General features: G+C 38.2%; 1 protein-coding gene across 5 annotated transcripts in view; it reads right to left on the reverse strand.

Annotated features, from left to right (window-relative positions):
* Nucleotides 1–26,880, reverse strand: part of SLC12A8 (solute carrier family 12 member 8) — a 79,041-nt gene extending 52,161 nt beyond the window's left edge. For 3 of the 5 annotated variants that reach the window (XR_011557059.1, XM_070730449.1, XM_070730427.1), the window contains exons 1-6: nucleotides 26,796–26,880; nucleotides 22,808–22,903; nucleotides 20,000–20,289; nucleotides 17,054–17,200; nucleotides 12,185–12,376; nucleotides 8,431–8,662 (exon numbers count right to left, since the gene is read on the reverse strand). Coding sequence is in view for 4 of the 5 variants with exons in the window: in XM_070730449.1 (XP_070586550.1) it covers nucleotides 8,431–8,662; nucleotides 12,185–12,376; nucleotides 17,054–17,200; nucleotides 20,000–20,107 (679 nt within the window). In the remaining variant the exon portion in view is untranslated. Of the gene's footprint in view, nucleotides 1–8,430; nucleotides 8,663–12,184; nucleotides 12,377–17,053; nucleotides 17,201–19,999; nucleotides 20,290–22,807; nucleotides 22,969–26,795 lie in introns of those variants that run through there. The other 2 variants (XM_070730433.1, XM_070730440.1) reach the window with 2 other exon arrangements.
* Nucleotides 26,881–27,215: the final 335 nt, after the last annotated feature.

The raw sequence follows: 27,215 nt of genomic DNA on the forward strand, positions 1-27,215 counted from the left end.
TTCTGACTGGATGGTGGGGAATGCAATGATTTTTCCTGCTGCTGGTAGCTATTATGATGTCATAATCACTGCTGGTGGGAAGGAGAACCCTGGAGCTTTCAAAATTTGCTTTCCCAGATCCATCCCTTATTCAGGGGAGTATCTAAATTCTTCCATCTATTTTATTTTTGTCCCACATCCAGCTGCTGCTTTTCCAAAATCAGACTACCTTACAGCTAAAAACCTGGAGAGCTGTTAAAGTGGATGGCATCCAATAACAGAGTCTTCACCTAAACATAGGTAATAATTATTATTATTCTAATAATAATTTATTAGATTTGTATGCCGCCCCTCTCCGCAGACTCTAACAATCACAGCAGCTAACACAAAATACAAACAGCAAAACCAATAAAGTCTCCTGTGAGCACTTCACAACTAACCAATGCACCAAGGATGAACTTTTGATGACTAAGTGTTTCAGAGAGGTTTATAACCAGGAATGGGTTCCTGCCATTTTGGACAAGATCGCCCAACCGATAGCAACCCGCTGGTGACATCATAATGATGTCACCGATCCAGTTCAGTCGGTGCCAGTCCCTGGGTGCCACCATCTTTTTTTCCCTTTTTTTTCTGAATTTTTTCACTGTTTCGCTGCTCCTTGGAAAAGGGCCCTCCTGCCCTCCTCCAGGTTTATACTTGCATTTATTCCTTTGCCCGAAGCACAGCCGATCAGCTCTTCAGCTGTGTTTCCGGCTGATTATAGCTACTGAACATGCACAGAAGCAGAACTGCACAAGTGGTTGTGCATACGCACGAGAATATCGAGTGCACTCACACAAAATGTCACAATGCAAACCAGTGACAAAGGTAAATGCTTATAATATATTGAAAGTAAGGATCATAAAGTTATGTATTATGTATAAAAGTTCAAAATAGTCTGCATGAAGATAATAAAGATTTATCTCCTAAGGGTTGTTGCACCACTCATTCAGGGTTATGATCAGGGGGGAACTTGTGTTCTTGTACTCCTCTAATCCTGAACCTACTGTAAAAAGAAGTAACAATGACCGAAAGATGTTAACATTTAAAGCTTCGAACACAAAGTCTTTCTCCTTCAAAATATTATCCAACAAGATCTGGAAGAATTCCCAGTACTTTTAACACATAGTATATGGAAAAATATACATATCCCAAGACATGATCTTGATTCCTTCCCATATATTCTATGGAAGAGCCATGCCATAATTTCAAGCTACAGCAGTCCAAGTCAGACCTATTATTAAACAACAAATCATGGCTTACAATTCATAACTATTGGATTCACCTATCATGCTAAATGAAAATTAAAGCCAACTCAGTGGATGTTTTGTTTTGAAGTGGACCAAGAATGTATATATGTGGAGAGCTGTATTTACTTTAACTTGCCTTATGAGAATCATTTAATTCTAGATCTCTAAAGCAACAAAGTTTTGACACTGAGGAACGTTTATGGGGAGCCAGGGAGAACCCGTCAGAGAATAATCCTACAATGAAAAATATATGCCTGACTTCAACGTCTAAAAATAAAATCAGCAAAGGGAAGGAAGTGACTGAATCTGGGATAATACTGATGTGTGTGTGTCTGTGTGTGTGTGTGTTGTGTTTGGGGAAATGGGAGTGATACAGCTAGGAAACTCCACCCAAGCCTAATCACGTAGCAAATTTCATTTGAGTTCTATAAGGAGGATGTGCACAAGTTTGTGTGCTTTTTGACATATGAAGATTAAAGGGGGGGAAACTCTACTACTAAAACCTGATTGTCCTAGGGTGAATAATTTTAATCTATCACATTTCATTTTGCCCTAGATATAACCTGATTATCAGTTAGGGCTATAGAGGATTTTAATCTTTCTAAAGAATACTGCAATTTATATATTTATTTATTTATTTATTTAAATCTTCCTCCCTTAATGCTTCCTCCCTTAATACTTTTTATTAGTATTACCACATAAGCCACAATGCAAAAAATTTTCTTAAAACAAGCATTATTGATAAATTACATTCACATATAATATACCTAATTACATCTTTAGGGTTCTTAGAAAAGGGTTTTCCTCCTTAAAAAAACAACAATAAAAAACTACTGCAAAGAATTAATGCCAAGAATAACAACTTGGGGAGAGAGGACAAAATTTTACTGCATTATAGCAGTCACTCAAACTGTATATCACAAACTTTTATCTTGCATTGATTTCTGATATTTTTAACATTGCTTGCACATTTGTAAAACTGATCAAGATATATTTTTTCAAAGTCTACATACTTTTCATACCTTTGACATTCATATGACAGAGAGAGAAAAAGTAAGGTCACCCTTTCATAAATCTGCATGTAACTCCAATTTCTTAAGAATGTTTTCAAATACCCATGAAAAGCATTTATACAAGGTACAGTATTTGAAAATCAATACCTAGATACAACATAGAGGATGTATGTAGTATTTCAAGACTTCCCATATCATAGTTTAGGAATAGTAGAGAAAGAATACTTTGAATGGGAAGGAAGAAAGGATCTATCAATTATAAAAGAATCTCATGTTTTTAAAAATGAAATATTAGACAGTCAACTAATCACTACCTACATCCTGATCAAAGGCAAATTAAAAGGATATTTGTTTGTTTGTTTGTTTGTTTGTTTGTTTGTTTGTTTATTTGATTTGTATGCTGCCCCTCTCCACAAACTCGGGGCGGCTAACAACAGCAATAAAACAGCATATAATAATAACCAAATACTAAAATAGTTAAAAACCCTTATTATAAAACCAAACATACGTACAGACATACCATGCATAAAATTGTAAAGGCCTAGGGGGAAAGAGTATCTCAATTCTCCCTTGCCTGGCGGCGGAGGTGGGTTTCAAGCAGCTTACGAAAGGCAAGGAGGGTGGGGGCAATTCTAATCTCTGGGGGGAGTTGTTTCCAGAGGGCCGGGGCGTCCATAGAGAAGGCTCTTCCCCTGGGTCCCGCCAAGCGACATTGTTTAGTTGACGGGACCCGGAGAAGACCCACTCTGTGGGACCTAACTGGTCGCTGGGATTCGTGCAGCAGAAGGCAGTCCCTGAGATAATCTGGTCCAGTGCCATGAAGGGCTTTATAGGTCATAACCAACACTTTGAATTGTGACCTTGGTTAGATTTAGTCCATGGAATTATGAGAAAAGCATCATAAGCATCTTCTTGTTCACAGTGGCCTATCACGCTGTCACAGAGACAATTACTTTTGGTGGTGCTATATTGCCAGTTTTAAAAAATGTAAATGTTGCATAACAATGTTCTTGCCTTGTTCTGTTGTATTATTTATTATGTGGCTTAGTTTCAGTTTACAATGCATGATGTGGCATTCTTAGTTTCTGATTTAAGGATGCTTTTCAGAATTTTTTTTAAGATCATGCTTTTAAATATCATAACCAAATCATAGCAGTAATAGTTGCAGAAGTAGAAGAAATCAGGTTTTTTCATTTTTCAGCCAAATGAAACTGAGGCTCAAACTCCTTAAACTTAGAAGTCTTCTCTACTACATTCCAGGTACATCATACCTACTGGAGGAGTTCTGAACCAACTTTTAAAAACTTGGTCCAATCTTCTGGGATCCTTCCTGTAATCTACCATTTATGACTAAATCCACAGCGCATAATGATAATCAAGACTTATTAAAAATTCTAACTACAATCTGAGAAGCACAAGAAAAAAACAAATGTTTTTAACAAGAAGATGACAAGCAAACAAGCAAGAAGGAAATGGATCCTGTAGGAACACGCTGCAGTATTTTGGTCTCAGAGCTACTTTCAAAAGTTCTAAGGTGAAAATTGATTGCAGATATGTATTCTGAGTTTAAATTCTGTAAATTGAGCAATAAATGATCTTAGGAAATATCTAGTCAATATTAAATTACCTTACACTGGCAAAGAGACTACAATTATATTCTCACAGGAGAAAATAATCTTTATTTATCCAAAAATAAGTCTAACTGTGCTCAGTGAGCCTTATTCATTAAGAATGCTTAAGGTTACTACCTAAGGAACAAAGCCTCAGCTGCCTTGTACAAATTATAAACAAGTGTTAGGTAATTCTAAACTAAGCATTCCAGGCTATGATGCCATTGAGATTTTCTCCTGAATTGAATCACAACATATGCATTGTTAAAAATTCTCCCCAGATAAATAAATTAGAATATTTGCAGGTGACTCATCTTCCTGTCCTAGTTTTTAGATTTTTATATCAGTGTAGATAATACATGAATATTATCTACCAAGAAAGAAAATCTCAACATTAAAAAGCTGAGGTAAAAGAATTTGAAGATAAAGTGACACCTTCTGTTAAGTTGTGTAACTACATTTACTTTTTACATGTTTGAATTTAATAACTAAAAACTGTATGCATATTTGTAATATGTTTTACAGCATATGCCCTTTTAAATATATAAATGTTCCTTCTTCATTTTGTTTGATCATGATAAAAGAAATAAATTGAAATTGCATAAATGGAACTGGTGTGATTGGAATACAGTGATCCCCCGCTCGTTGCGAGGGTTCCGTTCCAGGACCCCCCGCAACGAGCGGGTTTTCGCGAAGTAGCGCTGCGGAAGTAAAAACACCATCTGCGCATGTGCAGATGGTGTTTTTACTTCCGCAGCGCTAGCGAGGAGCCGAAGATTGGGGGCGGCGCGGGTGTTTTAAAACGTCCCCGCCGACATGGGGGGCTCGCTAGCACCCCCCTAACCCGGGTTGGGGGTTCGGGGGTGTGCTAGCGAGCCCCCCATGTCGGCGGGGATGTTTTAAAACACCCGCGCGACTTTCCAATGAGTCCCGAAGACAACGCGTTTGTCTTCGGGACTCATTGGAAAGTCGCGCGGGTGTTTTAAAACATCCCCACCAACATGGGGGGCTCGCTAGCACACCCCCGAACCCCCAACCCGGGTTTGGGGGTGTGCTAGCGAGCCCCCCATGTCGGCGGGGATGTTTTAAAACACTCGCGCGACTTTCCAATGAGTCCCAAAGACAACGCGTTTGTCTTCGGGACTCATTGGAAAGTCGCGCGGGTGTTTTAAAACGTCCCCGCCGGCATGGGGGGCTTCCTAGCAGCCCCCCAAACCCGGGTTGGGGATCCGGGGGGTGCTGGCAAGCCCCCCATGCCGGTGGCGACATTTTAAAACAGCCGTGCCGCCCCCAATCTTCGGCTCCTCGCTAGCGGGCAGGCAGGCGGCTCCTTGCTAGCGGGCAGGCAGGCGAGAGCTAGCGCCAGCGAATGGCTTGTCCGCGCTCGCTCTGGCCGCTTTCGAGCTGAGTCCTGAAGCGAATTCGCTTCAGGACTCAGCTCCAAAGCGGCGAGAATGAACGGTGTGGGCGGGCGAAGGGCGGGCGGCAGCGAGGAGTTTGCGTGGGCGGTGGGGAAACTCCTTGCTGATGCCCGCTGCTCGCCCTCCCGCCAGCAAGAGGGGGAAGACCCAGGGAAGCCGCCCAGCAGCTGATCTGCCGGGCACCATCTACGCATGCGTGCCCATAGAAAAAAGGGCACGCATGCACAGATGGTGTTTTGACTTCCGGGTTGAAAAATCGTGAATTACCCTGTTCGCAATGGTCGGGGACGCAATAACCGGGGGATCACTGTACATAATAAATTGTCACATAGGTATAAAGAGATTCGTAATAGTGAATCTGATCCTAAAAGCAATCACTGTCTCTCATGGCCTATATATATTTACTTGAGGATTAAATCTTATTGTTGGGGATTTACTTAGGAAAAAGGTCTCTAAATCTGAACATCAGACTTTCAAATTGGTAAACACTGCCATGGATGATAACCTCATTTGCAGCCTTTAGTTAATGACAACCTCATTGACTAAAGGCTAAGAAATGATGCTCTGCTTTTTGGACAGTGAGGAATAGCCAGATTTGGATCAAATGCTAACTTCTAGAAGAAGCCCAAGTTGAATCTAGAAATAATGTCAGTCTAGATCTGTTACATTGCATCGACAGTGATATTATTTTACGTTACAATAGAAGATAATATGTGTACTCAGGGTTGTATATTAGAATCCTTGGTGTCCTGTGACCTTGGTTTGATTGCTTGCAGATGTTTCAATATTTGACTAGGGAACATCATCAATGCTAATGAATGTGAGATTTGTTTGTTGTCTATATATTGTAGCTTGCCCTGGCAGTGTTGTTGAAAGTGTGGTTTTCTTGGTGAACTTAGTTCCTTGATTAGAGCATTGTTTTCTTCTCAAATTATTTGTCTGGTGCTAATCCATGTTTATCTGGATGTAGGATGCTGGAGAGCATGTGTTCAAGTCATTTTGTTTCCTTTAGATTTTTTTATTGTCTCTTTTAAATGGTGTGCTTATGAACTGAAAATATGTGTTCATCCAATTACCACCATTAAGCGAGAACTATCTATACTTCAGTTGATGCATTTCCAAATGTACTGTATATTTCCATTCTTTACATTCCATTCTTTACATTCAGTTTGCAATCAATTACTATTCTGTGATCTTTTAGAAGCCACATATCCTTCTCCAACACTTGTGGACTTGATCTTATCAAACAATCACATTTACCCTGTCGACCTTATTTTTCTTAAACAAAACTCCTCAGACTCATATTCCCAGGCAACAAAAGTACAGTGCAGTTTCCATTAGTTTTTCATACATTGAACTTATAATGTTATGATTCTGAAACACTTGGAGCTCAACAATTGTTGGAAAGGCTATGAAAAAAAAAACACAATTAGAAAGTGACTTTTGGGGGGAAAATAGAGCCAAGATGACAGGTTGCAATATGCGGCAGGTATTCTATAAATAAAGTAGTTAATAGGTTGACCAGATGAAGTGTCTGGATAGATCCAGCCCTGAGTTTCATTAGGCCAAAACAGCTGTAGATGGGTGTATCTGTTTAAATAACCTTCTGAGTCATCCTGTTTTATAATTTTCTTCAGCTCTAAATTTCTTAAGCACCCAATGAAACTCATAATGATTTACTATGAGTATTTAGACATAATAATTTCATCCAAAATTTCTAGGAGGGAGGTAGTCTTCAATTGATTATTTTCTTCCATTACTTAATTGCATAGCCACTTCAATTCAAGTGAATTCATTTATATTTCTTTCTATATAGTAATACATCAGATTGAATTGTAAAATACTTCAAAGATTACAAAAATTCTATTCATTACTTGCACAGTACATTTTAAAAATCACTTTCAATCAGTTCTTATTAAAACAAAACCTGAAGATGGTATTTATTATTATCTAATAAATAATAAACTTATGTACCTAATGCATAGGGGAAACTTCTGTTGTAAAGAAAAAAAAATGCATTAAAATTAGAAAAATAATAGAAGAAATAATAAGATTATATTGATTGGAAGCCAGAAATCTTTTTACTAGGAATTATAGCAGGAAATTATGTAAAAGAAATATATTATTTAATAACCCACATAGTGATGGCTGCCAGGATTGTATTTGCATCAAAATGGAAAAATAACAATATACCAAATGATGATGAAATTACAAGGAAAATCTTCAACTGGGCTGAAATGGACAAGATGGTGAAAGAATTACAAGATAAGGAAGAATCAGAATGTACTATTTAACCTGGAATAGATTTTATGAATGGTTAAAACACAGGGATATTTCATTATAGAATGTGTAAATATCAACTTGTTAAATGTATATACAGATAAATATACATATTAAACAAAATGGAAAATACATATATGTAAAATAATGTTTAAAAAAGGAAGAGATAACACGTACTGAAGAAATTCATAAAGGAGATGTAAGAAATATGATAAAATAGACCAGAAAATAGATATTTATATAAAGAAGAACACATAGAAAAAATAAATATATAAAAGAATGATAAATATTTACAGTATATGTACATGAAATTTTGTGGACTTATCATTATATGTTTGTATTTTATGTCATGTTTTTGTATGTTATTGTTATTGTTTGCAAAATACGAAGATCTGAAAATCGAGCTGCAACGACTCTGACATAAATCAGTTAAAGTGATCCCAGTGGGTTTTGGCAGTGCCAAAAGATCTCAGTGGACATCAGAATTGACAAAATCTCTATCTGTCAACTGCAAAAGGCCACTTTACTGGGGTCAGCACACATAATTCGCCGCTACATCATCTAGGTGCTTGGGAAGCACCTGACTGGTGATAAAATATGAAATCCAGCATAGTGATCTTGTTTGCTGTGTTGTATTAATAATAATAATAATAATAATAATAATAATAATAATAATAATAATAACAACAACAACAACAACAATAATAATAAAGACTTAGGGCTTTAGAAATACTTTTTTCATATTAGAATATTTAATCAACAGATAAATAGATAAAAACCTATCTCATTCATCCATTAAGGTGGTTATCTTGATTTGGAAGAGTCAGAAAAATGTTACCTGGACTGAGGTGTGTGAAAGATCCAATGACAAAATCCAGTGTGGAAACAGCCAGTAGAAAGAGAAGTAGCAGCTGAAGTCGTATTATCCATTTCACCCCAGCCAGGTTAATTCCAAGCAAGGCCAACAGAACTACCAAGGAGATGCCTCTGATTGCCCAAATGTTAGTGAAGTTCAAGAGGCCAGAGATGGATTCAGCAAATCCAGTAATATACATAGCACCTGCAACACACTGAAGAACACTTTTATCTGTGAAGAGCCTAAATTGTTTGAACTGAAGGATAAAAACATAGAAACATAGAAGTCTGACAGCAGAAAAAGACCTCATGGTCCACCTAGTCTGCCCTTATACTATTTTCTGTATTTTATCTTAGGATGGATATATGTTTATCCCACACATGTTTAAATTCAGTTACTGTGGATTTATCTACCATGTCTGCTGGAAGTTTGTTCCAAGGATCTACTACTCTTTCAGTAAAATAATATTTTCTCATGTTGCTTTTGATCTTTCCCCCAACTAACTTCAGATTGTGGCCCCTTGTTCTTGTGTTCACTTTCCTATTAAAAATACTTCCCTCCTGGACCTTATTTAACCCTTTGACATATTTAAATGTTTCGATCATGTCTCTCCTTTTCCTTCTGTCCTCCAGACTATACAGATTGAGTTCATGAAGTCTTTCCTGATACGTTTTATGCTTAAGACCTTCCACCATTCTTGTAGCCTGTCTTTGGACCAGTTCAATTTTGTCAATATCTTTTTGTAGGTGAGGATAATTAATATGTTATTTATTTTTATCTAAAAAAATCATAATTTGGAAGCTCTGCCAACCTCAGGAAGAGAAAACCCAGAAGAGGAGACAAGGTTCTCAGGGAGGTTAAAGGCCTAATGTGGGTTCTATGAATAACAACACCAAAAGTATAAAAACTAGAGTGTTAACAAAACAAGTCAACTAAATCTGATTTTCTGTTTGTTTTTTTTCCTTTAGGAAAGGTATTTGTGCCTTGGGCATTAATAACAACCACTAAAGTTAATTCCAAATTCTGACCCAACTACATCCCTCTATCAACTACACAATCCATGGTCAAGTGGATTTATTAGCCACATCCCCAAATGGAATATCCAAAATATTGTTTGTACAGTAGGAAGAAAAGAAAACAAATAGTAATTGCTGATAGGTTTTTAATAATAATCATTTTGTATATAGAAGAGTTTTTTAAAGCAATACTCTTGGAGAACATAATATTCACGGTTTGAAAGTTGGCTCTGGCTAAACACTAAAAACAAACTGAGGGGAAATATTTCTCTCACTGAATATCACTCACAACATTGAATCATTAAATCAGGGATGTCAAACTAGCAAATGGGCTGGATGTGTCACAAACAGCCAGTGAAGGGCTACCAAAATTTTTACTACTACACTGTGGGTATGGCTTATGCAGGACACTCTGCATTTTCTTTCAACATCTTTCAGTGCAAATTGGGTGCTCTGGGGTAGAGCTCCATTTTCGCTACCCCACTGCATTCCCCCCCCCAATCCGCGCAGCAGCCCACCCCTGCGCATAGGTCACATCCAGCCCAATTCCGCAAAGGCAAAAATTTCACAATACATCATGATACATCACATGTTGCGATCAAGTTTGACACTCATGCTGTAAACAAAGACATCTAGTGGGGATGAACTACCCAAGTCTACTTAGAAACCGATTTTAAACAAACATCTGAAAAACTCATTTCTTGATAGCTTCCTAGGTGTTCTAAAGTTTGACAAATTGATTCACTTGCAAAAGTAGGAAGTGCCAATTAATATAGTAGAATGGTTTTCATAATACCTTAATTATATCAATGCATAAAATATCATGATGCTGTGAAGGACAGCTCTTCTTGGCTACTGCAGTACAATTTTATTAAATTATGGCACTAAAATATTTTGCTAAAATTCAATTGATTCTTAAACTCTAGTTCCCAAGTTATGCCAATGGCATTATTTAAAGTTAAATACAGCAGCAAACATGTGAACACTGTTCTAGTAAAGAGTCATAGCTTGAATAAACGTTTATCATCTTTTAAATTGTTAGTCATATAGGAATCAGTGATGAATTTCTGGGTGACACTAATAAGATCTGTTTCTGCATTTAAATATTATGATGAGTATTAATTTCATGGTCAGTGCTAAACATAATTAAGGCCTTAGTATAAATTAGAATAAATAGACTAAACCAGCTGAAACTAAACAGGTATGGGTCTCATCTGTGGTATGAATGGGAAACCAGTGTAAAATGTATCCTCATTTAGGTTTTTTGATAGAAGAAGGATAAAGTAGTAGACTGTAGTAGACATATATAAGACTGCCTACCACAAAATGTTTGAGTGGGTGGTTACATTTGGAGTTTTAACAGCATGCTATGGAAATGGCTACCAGATAAGGATTGGTTATCCTCAAAAAGGCTGCCATGGTGGGTGACCTTGCAACATTAAAATTTTACAAAAAGGCATACTAGTAAGACTACGTCCTAGCTTGACCGGGCTCTCAAATGAAGCTAGCTAATGACTGGTAGTGTATTCATAGAAATGACATCAACAAGCTTTAAGAACAACAAAGCATGGCCAGGACCCTGGAGAGCTCACTGCAGGAAGTTAAAACTAGGTGAAAGCAGTTGATCCATATATTGCCAATTGAAGGATTAGGAAGGCTGGAAGGGTCATCCTTTGCTTGCTAACCTAAAGACCCCAGGGCTCTATCTGATATCTGAGAAACGTGCACATCAGGTGAGTCAGTGTAGAAATTCGGAGCATCTTCTGAATTGGGCTGGTATGGAATTCATCATCATACTTAGTAGTTTCTTAAAAACTTTGCTGAGAACCTGATTTTGGAGCTGCCACAGATTATTCCTATACATGAATACATGTATAAATATGCATTACCAATGAATATTGAATTATAGTTTCTTCCTGTTTTTATTTTTATTTTAAATTGAATGTAAGTGAGGCATTCATGTAAATGAAAATTAGACTGAAGGTTGACATTTTGCAATATGCTAGCTTCCTATTCTTTAATTGATTTTTTTTTTAAATGAAGTGGAAAGAATCTGGGAGTGCTAAGGAAAATGTTATATATTGTTTGTGGACAGTGTTAAAAAACAGTATACTAAATAAAAATGTTGACTAAACAAATTCCATTTTAAGCAGTTCACAAACAATTAGAATTCTCAGGTGAAAAATTATAAGGGGATACAGTCTAATTTTTAAACATCTATTTCATTTGAGTTTTAATGTTTGCAATTACTTAAATTTCATTTTGTGAAAATTGGGATTTAGCAGATAATGTGATATACTTTTAAGTTTTTCAAATGTTCTTTCAGGACATTTCTTCAAACAATATCTTGTATCCAAGGCTTGGAATAAAATTAAATTAAAATTATCCCATGTATAGAATCATATGCAAATCCCTACTTTACTTTCCAGGCTATCACAGAATTTTCAAAGAGAAGGTAGCATTTGATTCATCCTGCATCCAGTTTTCCAATATCGAAAAACTGTATTTTAGAAAGGAACATTTAAGCAAGATTAACTTTCATCACACACCAGTACACTCTCCCTTCCTCACTCTCTTTTTGGAATAGGCATCTTTTTAATTAACACAACAGAGTTTATAAAGTTTGTATATTGTTGCCCTGAACATAAATGGAAAAATTAATGGGGGGAAATTACATTAATATATATATAGAGTGTCGATTCAGAAAATAGCATTCTTACCTGACCAAAAATATAAAGTAGGCCAATGGTCCCTCCAACCTGACCTCCAAGGACAGTAGAAATCATTGAATAGACTCCTCCATTTCCAATGCTACATCGTTCACAAACCCCAATGCCGGACAAGACGGTTACTAAGGCCACCAAGATGACAAAGGACACCAAAAACATGCCCATTAGAATTCCAGTGTTTCCCTGAAATGGAAGGGGAGGGTTGAAGCAAAGAAAAGGAATATGATGTATAAATTAATAACTACACTGGGGGAAGATGGCTGATATATAATCCATAAATCAATGACTTCAAACAGAAAGACTACTGTTTGTTATCAGTGAATTAAAATCTAGGGTTAACTTGTGCACTGATCCTATGCCACTTCTCCCTGTACTGAATTGTACTTTCATATAATTAATTGGGATGTTCAAAGTGGTAGGGATTCTTTTAAGACTGATGGAGAAATATGTCCTTTGCTGCAACTATCCATAAAGACTAGCTTTCTTGAGCAAAGGAAGAAAGGTTAAGCTGTATATTTTCTTTTATGTACACTGAGAGCATATGCACCAAAGACAAACTCATTGTGTGTCCAATCACACTTGGCCAATAAAGAATTCTCTATTCTCTGTTAACATGCAACATTTAATTCCCCTGAAAACCATTCCCATGACCAAAACATATGCCTAGTTTTTCAGAAATAATCAGTTATGACAAGATTCTCCTTGCATCTGCATCTTTTACAGGCATAAAATTAAGCATAGCAAAGATAGTGTTTTACATCGTGATCATTGGATAAGGAGAGGAACAATTTCCTGTGTTCTTATATTTCCATCTTTGTATCCTCAGAGGGACTTCCAAGTATTGCCACAGTATGTAGATGTAAATTTAAACATTGATCTCTTAAACTTTTCCTCTGAGCTTTAGAGATCCCTATTGTGAACAAATCCAAGCCCTTTGCTTCCTTCAGCTCTTCTTCAAAGCATTCTCTGTGTTGCTCTTATCCAGCAGGCGTGGTGTTCCTTCCTGTAGCAGCTCTCCAGAAGGGGAAGTGATTTTAAGCTTTTTGGCTAATTGTTGCTTTGTGCAGAGTATATTAGACTATACTTAGACCATCAACATATTTAAGTAGCACTCTAGGTTCATTGCCCATTTGAAATATATATCTAGTACACACAACTTTTAAAAAAAACATGATGCAAGCTGCAACAATGCTTTCCTTTTCAAAAATAGCCCTTTAGGGAGGGAGTATTAAAGGACTAGATGCCACAGATGTGAACATGCTGAGTCCTGGCTCCAGTTCTCCTTGATCTTCCACAGCTGTCATCAAACACAGCAGGGCAAGAAATTGAAATAGAATTTCATGAATGCAGCTGCATTCTGGGTACATATTGGCTAGCAAAAAAGATAAATAAGATGATGAGATTTAGCAACAGAAGAAATAATAACATTGAATGGGAGCTTCTCAGAAAATCAGAAAAATGACTTTTATAATAATGAAAGAATATAATTGGGCCCATGGATTTGCTAAGTAATGGTTGCTTAACTATGGTTCATGGAAGAAACACAATTAGTTAGAAAGCACAGGAATTATTTAGAAAACACAGGAAGCTACAGGGTAGGAAAAAATAGTAAGATCATCCAAACTGGAAATATTTCAACTAAGGATGAGTCTACTCCCTCTCAACTTCTGCCACTTGCAGTGAAAAATTTGTGATCTTTTCTTAGAGTCCAGTGTATAAACTCACATATTCTGGGAAATAGGAGTCTTGTATGAGTTTATTTCTTTACATTTATTTTGCACAGCAGCCAATTAATTTGTAGAATTAACACAAACTCTACTTTATCGTGGATTTCATGGCATCCATTAATTTCAACAGGTTGGCCTACCTATCAAACTCATATGAATGTTTCAACTTTTGAATGTGACCCATGCATGTCAATAATTCTGGCAAAATATTTAATAAAATCAGGAAAAATGTTGCAAAAGAAATATATTTGATATATTTTTTAAAAATGAATAGAATTACCATTTTACAGCCGTTACCTGAAATGATACCAAATTCTTTAATGTTTGGAAGAATATGTCACTATGGCAACATGTTTTACCTGAACAGTTATTTTTAATCAGCTTCATTACAACTAATGCAAGACATTTGGACATTTATTTCTATTTTTGCATTCATAGAAAAACGGAGAAGAAAACAAAATATTAACACAGCTATAAAAACTCTATATTTTAATTGTGTTTAAATATTGAGAAAATGGACATTTCAGTATTATCTGTGTTGTGGTTGTTGTTAGTTGCAAAATCATGTCCGACCCATCACGACCGATGGATAATGTTCTTCCTTTCTCTACCTGAAGTCCATTTAAGGCCTACTGTTTCAGTGACTCCATCCAAGCACCTCATTCTCTGTTGTCCCCTTCCTCTTTTGCCTTCAATAGTTCCTAGCATTAGACTCTTCTCCTGTGAGTCCTTCCTTCTCATTTGATGGCCAAAATATTTGAGTTTTATCTTCAGGATCTGGCTTTGTTGTTGCTCAGATTTCCTAAGGCCCATTTCACTTCACATTCTAGGATGTCAGTGACCACCCCATCGTGGTTATCAGGGACATTAGCTCATTCTTGTATAATAGTTCTGCATAATTTTGCCACCTCTTCTTAATCTCTTCTGCCTCTATTAGGTCCCTGCCAATTTGGTCCTTTATCATGCCCATCTTTGCATGAAACGTTCACTTCATATCCCCAATTTTCTTGGAGTGATCTCTGGTCCTCATTATTTTATTGTTTTCTTCTATTTCTTTGCACTGTTCATTTAAGAAGGCATTCTTTTCTAGCTATTCTCTGGAATTTTGCACTCAATTGGGTGTACCTTTCTCTTTCTCCTTGGCTTTCACTTCCCTTCTTTTCTCAGCTCTTTGCAAAGCGTCCTCAGACAGCCATTTTGCTTTCTTACATTTCGTTTTCTTTGGGATGGTTTTAGATGCTACCTCTTGTACAATGTTGCAAACCTCTGTCCATAGTTCTTCAGGCACTCTCTCTATCAGATCTAATTCCTTAAATTTATTTGTCACTTCTACTGTATATTCATCAGGGAAGTTTTATCTATAAACTTTTGTAACTGGACATTGGGGCTGCAATATTATGCAGCTTATTCTGAACTAGTTTTGAATTATTTAAGCAAGATTTATTTTTTAAAAAAAGAACTAAAAGAAAGCTAGGGATGGATGTTGTAGCAAAGTTGGATGATCTTATAAGATGATGCAGACCTGATAAGACAAACTGGGTTATTGAAAATACACTGTTTACTGATCTGGATACCATATCATACACTTTATTGATCTTGGCATTTGTTTGCTCTCCAATCATGTTTCAATTTAGTTTCTGAACTTTTTGTTACCAGACTAGGTAACAACATCAGCAGGATTTCCTTGTCCTATTCTCCTTAGTTTATAAATGTATTGTGTGCAAGTTTGGTCAGTTGGTCATGTGGTTGGTTGTTCATTTGGAGCTATATTTAAATTCCAAGCAGCTGATTGGTTCTCTTGTTATTTGGTCGTTTGAATGGTAGCATTATTTTCCAACAACACCAGACAAAAGCTATTTTGTTTCCCACAACTACTATAGCCGTAGCAGTGGTAGAAATATATTTTGCCAAAGTATCAACCTTGTTGCTACTAAATATTGAGAATTTAGCAAGTTGTTACTACCAAATGAACTCAACATTTGGTAATATCATGACTGGGGTGTTCAGGGACAATAGAGTTTTGCTGTCTTCAACGCATGAAATGTTGTTGTAGTTAAGACAGCGCAAACCACTCTTTGCAATGAGCATAATTCATTACATCAGAGATATATCAAAAAGGTATCTATTCCATGCATCTTGTTGACAAGTGGGATTGTTCCACCAGTTATTCCAAAATATAAATCCTTGACATTCACATTACATCACAGCATAGTCCAAGTAAATAAAATAAAAGCCATGCAGAGAACAAATTATGTCTGGGATTTGTGTGTGTGTATGTGTGGATACAATCCCATTTGCCTCTGGGATAAAACGTTGATGTTCACAGCAACATTGATCTACACTTATCTAATTCTAAAGGCAAAAGCGGTAAGGAAAAATGTTAATCACACAGCTCATTGCTTTAACAGTCTTCCCCCATTGCATTCTTAATTTGGTTGTAGGATGAGCTGTTAGCCAGTATTCTAATGATATATCTCTCTTCTTCATTATGCATTAGTTAACAAGCTGTTTAAAAAGCTAACAATAACTGCAGATGGAGCAGCTGGTAATAGTTCTGCAGAGCAATATGCATTCGATGCTAAAAAAAAAAAAGTCTGAGAAAAACCCTTTACTTGAAAAGACACCCCTTGTTCTGGAATTTGCTTCTCTTTTTTTTTAGGGAAGCAATTTTTACAGAAGTAGTCCTCACCATAATTAAGTTCACCCCAAGCCAGGGGGATGCACAATTTTATGACCTTTTTTTTTTGCTGTTTTTTTTAAGTGAATCACTGCAGTTGTTAAGCAAATTATGTTGTCGTTAAACAAATATGGCTATTCCTATTGGCTTCACTTGTTAGAAGCCAGTTAGGAAGGTTGTAAGTGATTGTGTAACCGTGGGGTGCTACAACCAGCATAAATGCATACCAATTTCCAATTTTAATCACGTGACTATGGGGTTGCTTCAATAGTTATAAGTGCAAAGATTGCTCATAACTCACTGTTTTCAGTGTGTTGTAACTTCAAGTGGTCACTAAATGAATGGTTATAAGTCAAGGACAAGTGCACACATTGTTTTTAATGTACCAGCAAAAATGAAACCATACAGCATATTAAACTCTATGAGTTATTGCTTAATCCCATATACTGTACTTACAACCAGCCAGCCTGTCCGTAGAAAGAGAACTACTCCAAAGATGTTAATCATACAGGAAGTAAAAACACCATCCCATGTTCCAAAAAGCACTGGTTCCCAAACAAAAAGTTTTATTTTCCACCAAGGTTTGTTATGTGTCTGATAACCCTGAGGAGAAAAGAAAACCCTTTTAAATTACTTTTAATTTGTCAGTGTCCTAAATATGGCACAAAACAGAAGAAAAATCCATCCAACCTTGTACCAGAACATGCATATCAAAGCTTTCTATATTTGCACATCATAATCTAGGATTTAACCATGGCTTATTGAACACTCAATAGTGACTGAAGCCACACTAGGTCTACGCAAAGCCTTTGAATGAGACATTTACAATACATAGAATCATGTTTGTTTATGTTTATGTTTATTTAGATTTGTATGCCGCCCCTCTCCGCAGACTCGGGGCGGCTCACAACAGAATAACAAAAAGCAATTACAACAAATCTAAATTTCTACTAAAAACATTTTAAAAACCCCATTTTCTAAACACACATACATACACACATACCATTCATAAATTGTATATGCCCGGGGGAGATGTCTCAGTCCCCCCATGCCTGACGACACAGGTGGGTCTTAAGGAGCTTACAAAAGGCAAGGAGAGTAGGGGCAGTTCTAATCTCCGGGGGGAGTTGGTTCCAGAGGGTCGGGGCCGCCACAGAGAAGGCTCTTCCCATGGGGCCCGCCAACCGACATTGTTTAGTTGACGGGACCCGGAGAAGGCCCACTCTGTGGGACCTAATCGGTCGCTGGGATTCGTGCGGCAGCAGGCGGTCTTGGAGATATTCTGGTCCAATGCCATGAAGGGCTTTAAAGGTCATAACCAACACTTTGAATTGTGACCGGAAGTTGATTGGCAACCAATGCAGACTGCGGAGTGTTGGTGAAACATGGGCATACCTAGGTAGGCCCATGACTGCTCTCGCAGCTGCATTCTGCACGATCTGAAGTTTCCGAACACTTTTCAAAGGTAGCCCCATGTAGAGAGCGTTACAGTAGTCGAACCTTGAGGTGATGAGGGCATGAGTGACTGTGAGCAGTGAGTCCCGGCCCAGATAGGGCCGCAACTGGTGCACCAGGCGAACCTGGGCAAACACCCCCCTCGCCACAGCTGAGAGATGGTTCTCTAATGTGAGCTGTGGATCGAGGAGGACGCCCATAGAGGAACATCCTCTTTTTGAAGCACTAAAGCAGCTCTGGTTTTTACATGATTTTTACATGTCTTGTGAAACAACTCATACAAACGTAACCATTATGCAGGCAGTCTTCAAGTTATGACTGTATTGGAGCCTGCCCACATTATCGCAATTTCTGATGGTTGCAAATAAGGTTACCCATGAGGTTGCTATGATTTTATTACCTTTTTTTGTAATGGCTGTTAAGTGAATATGGTGTTAAACAAATCCATGGTTTGCTATGGGCCATTTTTGTCACAAACCAGTAATAAATGCTACTTTTGGGCCAAACCATCATAAAATGCAGTAATGTGGGGTTGGGGGGCAGGACAACCATTGTAAGTACCCCCTAAGTAGGTACATCATAATTTCAATCACTAACCAACCAGTCAGAAGTCAAGGACTTCCTTTGTTTAGTATCATCTGAGCCATGGTGGTGCAGTGGTTAAAGTGTAGTACGCAAGCTGCTTCTGCTGACTGCTGGCTGTAGTTCACCAGTTCAGATCTCACCAGGCTCAAGGTTGACTCAGCCTTCCATCCATCCAAGGTGGGTAAAATGAGGACCCAGATTGTTGGGGGCAATATGCTGACTCTATAAACCACTTAGAGAAGGCTGTAAAGCACTACGTGCTATTGTTATCAGTGACCCCACTCTATTTCAACAAAGCTTCTGGATAAATGATATTGGAAGTTTATGTGGATGGTTATTGCAATGGAATTCTGTCACAAATACAAGATGACTTCCAAGTGAGACTTAGTTTTCTAAATTTTGATCAGCATTTACACTTGTCATACTACCAGTGAGCAGAAAACTGTCTTAGTCTTAAACAAGGAAAAAATATAGTGTACAATTAATCCTCTGGGTATGATCAGTAACAACCTAGTTTTTTTTAAAAATATTCTTACATTGATGATATAATTATTTTGTAAAAAACTAGAAATTAGTATGAGCCAATTTCATAGAATTTAAAAAATTGATATGGAAAAGTCCTTAACTTAACAGCCAGTCATTTAGCAAACAAAGTTACAACCTATTTGAAAAAGAGACTTAATGACTCATATCTGAAGTTCTGACAGTCACAGTCATGTCACTGCTCTTCAGAAGCTTGGCAACGCAAACACATTCATGGCTGCAGCATCGTGCGGTCACATGATTGCATTTTGCAACAGTTTTGCTAAAAACTGGTCGTTCTGGTTTACTGCAATTCGAGTCCTCTTAGTGAACAATAGATTCGCATTTATGACTGCGATATTCACTCAACAACCATAGCGTTCACTTAACAAGCACTGGAAAAACATTGTAAAATCAAGGCAGCCACATTCCAAAACATTTTATGCAAAAGACCATAATGAACAGTCTCTCTTATAGTCTTGTTTGTTTGTTTGTTCATTCAATTTTTTAGGCCACCCTTCTCCTTAGACTCAGGGTGGCTTACAACATGTTAGCAATAGCACTTTTAAACAGAGCCAGCATATTGCCCCCACAATTTTACCCACTTTGGAAGGATGGAAGGCTGAGTTAACCTTGAGCCAGTGACGAGATTTGAACTGCTGACCTGCAGATATAGCAGTCAGCTTTAGTGGCCTGCAGTACTGCACTCTACCCACTGCGCCACCTCGGCTCATACAACGTATGTTGAGGTTTAGCTGTATTCCATAATGCCGTTCGTCCTGCAAGGTCTCAAAAGACAGCACTCAGTTGATAAATAAAATATAAGCTTTCATAACATACCTGTTCTGCCTCTTCAAGAAAAAGTTCTTGCACTTGCCCATCTCTTCTCATGCTGGTCCTGACTTGTGGCAGAAATGTTCTGCTTTTCACGTTGGATGGTTCTGCCATGACAAAGACAAACCACTGGAGGAAGAGCTCCAGGTCAACTATTATGCCCAGATGAACCCCTGTAGGATGTGCCCAGCAGATATTTCATGGCTTTATGGCAGCCAGGCTTGGCAGGAACACAGGTTACTCTCACCTCAACACATATTGACAAAACCAGGTTTCACTGAAGTGGAGGAATAGAACTGGAATAAAAATAGCATAATATAAACTGTTTGTACTATATGATAGCCCAAAGAAGAAATTAATATTAAGGCTTATGCACCTATCTGAATGCTAGATCTGATTTTACCTCTCCCCGCTGTGCTGACTTACTTCCCTAATGCCTTGCAATGCACCAGCGTGAAAAATAAATATACCTTCAAGTCAAGCTTGATAGCCATGAAGCATTCTTGGCAGCAGTGTGGCTTTGCTATATTCACTTTTTCCAGGATGTTTTTCAACTTCCCAGTCTTTTAAATAGCTCTGAATTCCCTATGGGAGACCAAGGAATTGATCTATCCAAGAATTAACCAGGTCTAGTCCTACTTAGCTTCCAACCCCACAGAAAGTCAGCTAGGAGCTGCTACATGCAGAGACACCCAAAAGAGAGTGATAAAGAAAAACACAGTTAGCAGATGGAAGGAATGTAAAATTGAACATTCTTGGTTTTAGGAAAGAAGATGGACAGACTTTGTTGAGCATATAGTTATAGCAGAAGAGCAATGATTTCCTTTGTTCTTTTCTTAGACCTGGAAAAGGAGCTTAGGATTTCCAGATATTTATTAGAACTGCCAGTATTCCTGTCCAGGCTATCTGGATTTGATCATCACTCTAGTTCAGCAAACAACCTGATCATCAACTTGAAGCTCAAATCTTGCCATCTTGCCTTCTCATTGGGGCAACAGTTCTTCTTATCCTTTCTGTCTTATAGCTCTTGCCTACATATTGCCCCCTGAGTTTATCCAATGCACTAAACTGTGTTGGGTAACTGGGCTCACAAATCATATTGGCTGAGTTCAGGCTCTTCTCACATATTGTTAAGGTATTCCTGCACTCCCTGCAAACTTCCCAAGAAGCCAAATTGAAGCAGTTAAGGTTCATTGATTTCCCAGTGCTTATTCCCCTTCAGTGGAAAGAAAGAATGTTTGCCAGCCACCACCACTCTTGCTGTTTTTTCAGTGTTACTGTGGCTTCACACAGGGAAGAGAGCAGCAGGGAGTGATGAACTTACAACACAAAAGAAAAAATTTTATGCAAATCAGTAAGGAAAGTAAAATGTCAGGCTGCTTTTAAAAATAATCCAACAGAAAACTGTAAGTAGAAATTTTATTTCGCAAAAGCTTCACCATTGTTTCTAACATTCATTTTGCATGGTGAAATGCTTACAAGAAAAAAAAATTGAATATTTCTAGGCATGGCCTTATGTTCCAAAGACATTTGTTTACTGCAATGATGTAGCATTGGGGGGGAGTCTAGAAACACATGAAGAGAAATGTATGCATAGAAAGCAATTATTCTCGTATTCTGAAAAAATATGAAAACTGATACCAATTTTCAAAGGATGGCTGAGAAGCCCAAAGTGACGGATGCAACTAATTCTCCTTTAACATTCGCTTTAATATCTGACTTCTTTTTCTCTCTCTTTCTCTCCACATCTTTTCCTAGCTGCCAGGGAACAGATAAAGAGTTTTTAAAGGTGTAACATGATTGCTTGCAAAGGGCTTTTGATCTTGGAGCAAGAATTGTTTGTAAGCCAGAATCTTCTGGTGTCAAGCCTTTCTTTAACAGGATATGCACATGAAATCCATATGAATTTAGTCTGAAACTGGATTTTTTTTTCAAAAAGATCAGCTGCCTGACTCCATATATTAAGTAAAAATCCTATAAAACTCATAGCTAGTCCACATATTACACTAGATTAAGCTATCCTGTTTGGTGGGTTTTCTGTATTTTGTAAACCAGCCTGAATCACTTGTGCGAGATTGGGTAGTTCTATAAATCATGTAAATAAATAAAGGAGCTATAAATAATAATGGTTTACAAATAAGTTATAAATTGCTGGTTCTGAAGGAGTATGGGTTACTGTGATATGCAGTGAGCTTTCCTCTGAAATGAAGGTGTATCCAACTGAATTTGACCATGGCTTTACTTATTATCAATAAACTTTTGGAAATCTTTCAAAACATCTGTGGAGCTCTCATTGAATTGCTGACATAGTTCCAAGTGTTCTCTTTTTTTACATAAGGTTCTTTTTTTCCCTCCGGACTTCATCAGACAATAGTTTTACACGGCTGTATTAAAACTTGTTTTCTTTGTTTAAACAGTTTCAATCTTGTATTGTTTGATTTATCTTTTATGTGGTTTCAGCCACCAATTTGGAAATGTTGCTGACATTTTTATTTGTAGGGGGGTTTCCCCATTTTTTTAATATATGTGTTAATGTATCATTGCTGTCCCATTCATATATACAAATAAAAAAATATACACATCTGCATTTAGCTTTATTATAGTGTTCCTATAATAATGTCCCAGAGCAAACTACTAGCTGGTAAGGACCAAATTGCTCTGAACAACTGAGAGGCCGGAAATTCATTTTTGGCACTCTCTTTTCATATAACAACTTAATTTTAATAACTTTTCAAAGTTTGTTCCATAACTTCTCTGTCCATCAAAGAGATTCAGGATGTCAAGGCAATTCTTGCATCTGCAGCTTAAACATACCTATCTCTTTAACTTTTAAATAACTTGGTTTCTGATCCTCTCACCATCTTGCATCCTCATCGGAACTCATCCCAGTTTGTCACTGTCCCTTTTGAACTACAATACACAGAATTAAACACAAGGGTATGATCAAGGTAAAGCACAGTGGCATAATTACTGAATTCTGTTTACATTAATACTTTCTTAAAAAGCAAGCACATCACACTGCTGGTTCAGGCTTACCATGTGATTTCCTCTAGAACAGTGTTTCCCAAACTTGGCAACTTGGAGATATCTGGACTTCAACTCCCAGAATTCCCCAGCCAGCATTTACTGGCTGGAGAATTCTGGGAATTGAAGTCCAGATATCTTCAAGTTGCCAAGGTTGGGAAACACTGCTCTAGAACACCCAGATTCTATTCATTACTGCCAAGCCCGATCTTCTCCCCACCCACCCCCATTTGTGTTTGTATCTTTATTTCTTTCCCCTCTCATCACATGCAATATTTTATATTTATCTATGTTAAATTTAATCCTGCTGGCTTCAGCCCACTGTTCAAACCTGTCTAGAATTTTAAAAATCTTCTCCTTCTCTTCTAAAGCACCAGCCACTTCTAGTTTTATATCAGCTACATATATTTGGTAATGATTTACTCAACCGCTTCATCCAGGCTATTAATAAATCGTTGAATAGCACAGAGGCCAGGGCTGAATACTGCTGCATTCAACGCTGTAGAACTTTCCAATGTCAAGCCATTTCAGGGTATTTCTGAATGCAATCATTCAGTCAATTATGAATCCGTTACAGTTCTATCATTGGGACTGTATGCTACCATTTTATTAATGTCAAATGCTTTGATGGGATCAAGATATGCTTTGTCCACAGCACCTTCCCCATTCTAATAAGACAATACGTCAATCAAAAATGAAGATAAGGTTAATGTAGCATGTCTGTTTATGCAAAATCCTTGCAGGCTCTTGTTAATTGTTGCATTACTCTCCAAGTGCTCATAAAATGTGCTCTTTAAGAAACCATTCAAGGACCTGGTCCATAATGGACTTTATATTAATTTCTCTGTCCTATTTACAAAGGTGGCAGCCTAGTGAGATTAGGTCTGTCTTGATTTTTCTACTGCTTCTTTACTACTGAGAAGCAAGCATAATCTTGATAAGCTACTTTATCATAGTCCAGTCTATATAGTTATTAACCTTTCGATTAGGCATGACCAAAAATAGTACCTGGCCTGAAAGATGTATATCTCTGCTGCTATCTAATTGTCTTAGGGATTTTTGCACAGTCTGACTATGATAGCTGTATCAGAGATAGCCAGGTTGTCAATACTGTATTTAATTTATATTAAACAAGCAACCAGATCCATAATTTGCAATTCTAGAAATGTATTTTAAAGACTACTTGTGCAGTAAAAAGTTCAGGTAGTATAAAAGCTTAATTTAATTAATTAATGAAAAAACTGGCCAATCTCCATTGTGAAAATGGTTTCACATCCTTATAATGATAAAAGAGAATGGCCTTAGAAACAAGATACGGTAATCAGTGTCTTTTCCGATTTGAGCTCCAAGATGCCTTTGGAAAGCGCACCACAATAATAATGGGGGACTTTAATTACCTTGACATCAACTGGGAAACAAACTTTGAACCTAGTGGAAGATCAAACATATTCCTGACAAACCTAGCAGACAACTTTCTCTCCCCAAAGACAGTGAAGGCAACGAGAGGATCAGCCCTACTGGATTTGTCACTAACAAAATTCTCAGTAACAGAAATGAAATTATAGAAGGGGTTGAAATTATAGGAACCTTGGGAGGGAGTGACCATGCGATATTGGAATTCAACTAATAAGTGCATCGAAAAAAGTCAGACTTTAAGAATATCTGGAGAAATGATACACATAGCCTGACAAATCATTGTATGGATCAGAGCTTGGCCCTGGTTATAGAACCTGGGGACCCTGCCCAATAAAGTTGCCAAAATAATGAAGAAGTTAATATTGCCAAAAAAACCACCCCACACCTAATTCTTATCTATCTATCTATCTATCTATCTATCTATCTATCTATCTATCTATCTATCTATCTATCTAGCTAGGTAGCTAGCTAGCTAGCTAGTTATTTATTGGATTTCTATGCTGCCCCTCTCGGAAGACTCGGGCCGACTTACAACATATAAAAAACAGTAGGTTACAATAAAATTAAATCCAATTAAATTAGAATTATATAACTATCTAAAATCCCTAGTAATATTAAATCATATAACTATTATTATGTGCTTTATTTGCTTGTAGTGATGTGATTATAGGCTAAAGCATTCACATACACAGTGGTTCTCAACCTTTCTAATGCCACGACCCCTTAATACAGTTCCTCATGTTGTGGTGACCCCCAACCAGAAGTCTAGCCCCAATTCTCCCAACAGAGCTTTAAGCTGATTGGCAGGAAGGTCAGAGGGACACCCCCACTGTAAATGCCTGATTGGTCGGATTGTAAAAATATGTTCCAAGGCGCCAGAATAGAAGCTTTAGTTCTTAACACCATGGGAAATTTGTCTTTTCCCTTGGTTTTAGGTGACCCCTGTGAAACTGTCTTTTGATCGCCAAAGAGGGACCAACCCCACCATAGATGAATTATAGTCTGTTATACACATAGAGTATGTGTCTATAACACTTTTGTGTGCACAAAAGGCAATCAAGTTCTACTTACTACATTCATAATACAACCTCTTCCCCAAAAACCCTACAAACCTCTAAGTTCCCAGTTTACAGGGCTGCCTGCAGCCTTGTTCGTTTTAAAGGTACTTAAAGAATAAAATCTATCCTCCTGAGACACAGCTACCGCACCATTCAACTTCCTGAGGCATTGTTACTACTCCCCTATTTTTCAACCCTGGAAACTTGGAAGATGTGTGGACTTCAACTCCCAGAATCCCCCAAGCTTGCTGTGCTACACTGGGGAATTCTGTGACTTGATGTCCGCACATCTTCAAGCTGCCAAGGTTGAGAAACATTGCCTTCCAGTGTAACAAAACATGGCTAATTTTTCAAAGTGGGCCTTTGCAGAAAAAAGCAATTGCTGCCAATCTGCCTTCCATTGAGAACCAGTATACTGCACTAGTCAAAAAGAGGGCTGTGAAAATATCCTGGATATAAACTGTTTCAACTCCTACCCTCAAAACGTTGCTGCAGAGTACTGCACGCCAAGACAACTAGACACAAGAACAGTTTTTTCCCTGAACTATCACTCTACTAAACAAATAATTCCCTCAATACTGTCCAATTTTTACTAAGTCTGCACTTCTATTTCTACTAGTTTTTTCTCATCATTCCTATCACCCATTTCCTCCCACTTAGGACTGTAACTTGTTGCTTGTATCCTAAGATTTTTATTAATACTGATTGTTTCTTCATTGCTCATTTGGCCCCTATGACAGTCATTAAGAGTGGTACCACATGATTCTATTCTATTGAGAGGGAGACTTTAAAACTGCGCCCTGAGAAGAGGGGGGCAAAGAGGACTCCACACGACCCGTCTTCACCCGCACGCCTCAGAGGCGGAGAGCGTAGCCTTTCCAGTGTAGGGTGGAGGTCATTTTGGGCAGGCTCGGCTCCAATGGCCCGTGACGTGGCAGCCTGTCAAGAAAGAGACCCAACCCACGCTGCGGCGGCGGGCGGTTTCCTAGATCCGGGAGCCACCTGTTGCCGGTCGCCCAACTTCTCTCCCCTCCCGTTTCAGACGCAGCCATTCGGAGCCTTTCCCGAAATGAGGGAAACGCCTCTTCCGAACCTTTGCTTGAGTCTTTCCCGCTCTTTGCTTGAGTCTTTCCCGCACCACCACCCCCCCCCCCCCACTTAGACGCCCCCCGCCCGGATTCCCGCCCTCTTCAGACGGGCGCGAGAGGCGGCTTTCCCTCGCCGCCCCTTTGCTTGACTCGCTCCCACCTGCAGTCCTGCCGCCCCGAACCATCCTAATCCAGGGGGTCACTCCCAGCGCTTACCTGTCTTCTTCTGCGCCAGGTGCAGAAAATCCCCAGGCAGCCGCCTCGCCTCATTTGCTGGGCAGTTTGGATTGCCTCCCTCCTGGGTGCCACGTGGGTTGATTTGTGGGTGGCTCTTTGTGGGGCAGGAAGGGCGATTTCCAGGATGTTTGTTCTTAGGTTGGCCCTCCTCCTTTCTTTCTTTCTTTCTTTCTTTCTTTCTTTCTTTCTTTCTTTTCTCCCTCCCTCCCTCCCTTCCTCGGAGACATATTCAAGCCTCCTGGAGTTGCTGAGGAAAAGATAGACTAATGCTGACATGATAGCAGTGTTCTCTTTCTCTCTCTCTCTCTCTCTCTCTCTCCCTCCCTCCTTCCCTTCTTTCCTTCCTTCCTTGAAGGAATATTGAAGCCTCCTGGAGTTGCTAAAATAAAAAAAGACTAA

This window comes from Erythrolamprus reginae, chromosome 1, assembly GCF_031021105.1.
Source record: "Erythrolamprus reginae isolate rEryReg1 chromosome 1, rEryReg1.hap1, whole genome shotgun sequence".
Taxonomy (NCBI): domain Eukaryota; kingdom Metazoa; phylum Chordata; class Lepidosauria; order Squamata; family Dipsadidae; genus Erythrolamprus; species Erythrolamprus reginae.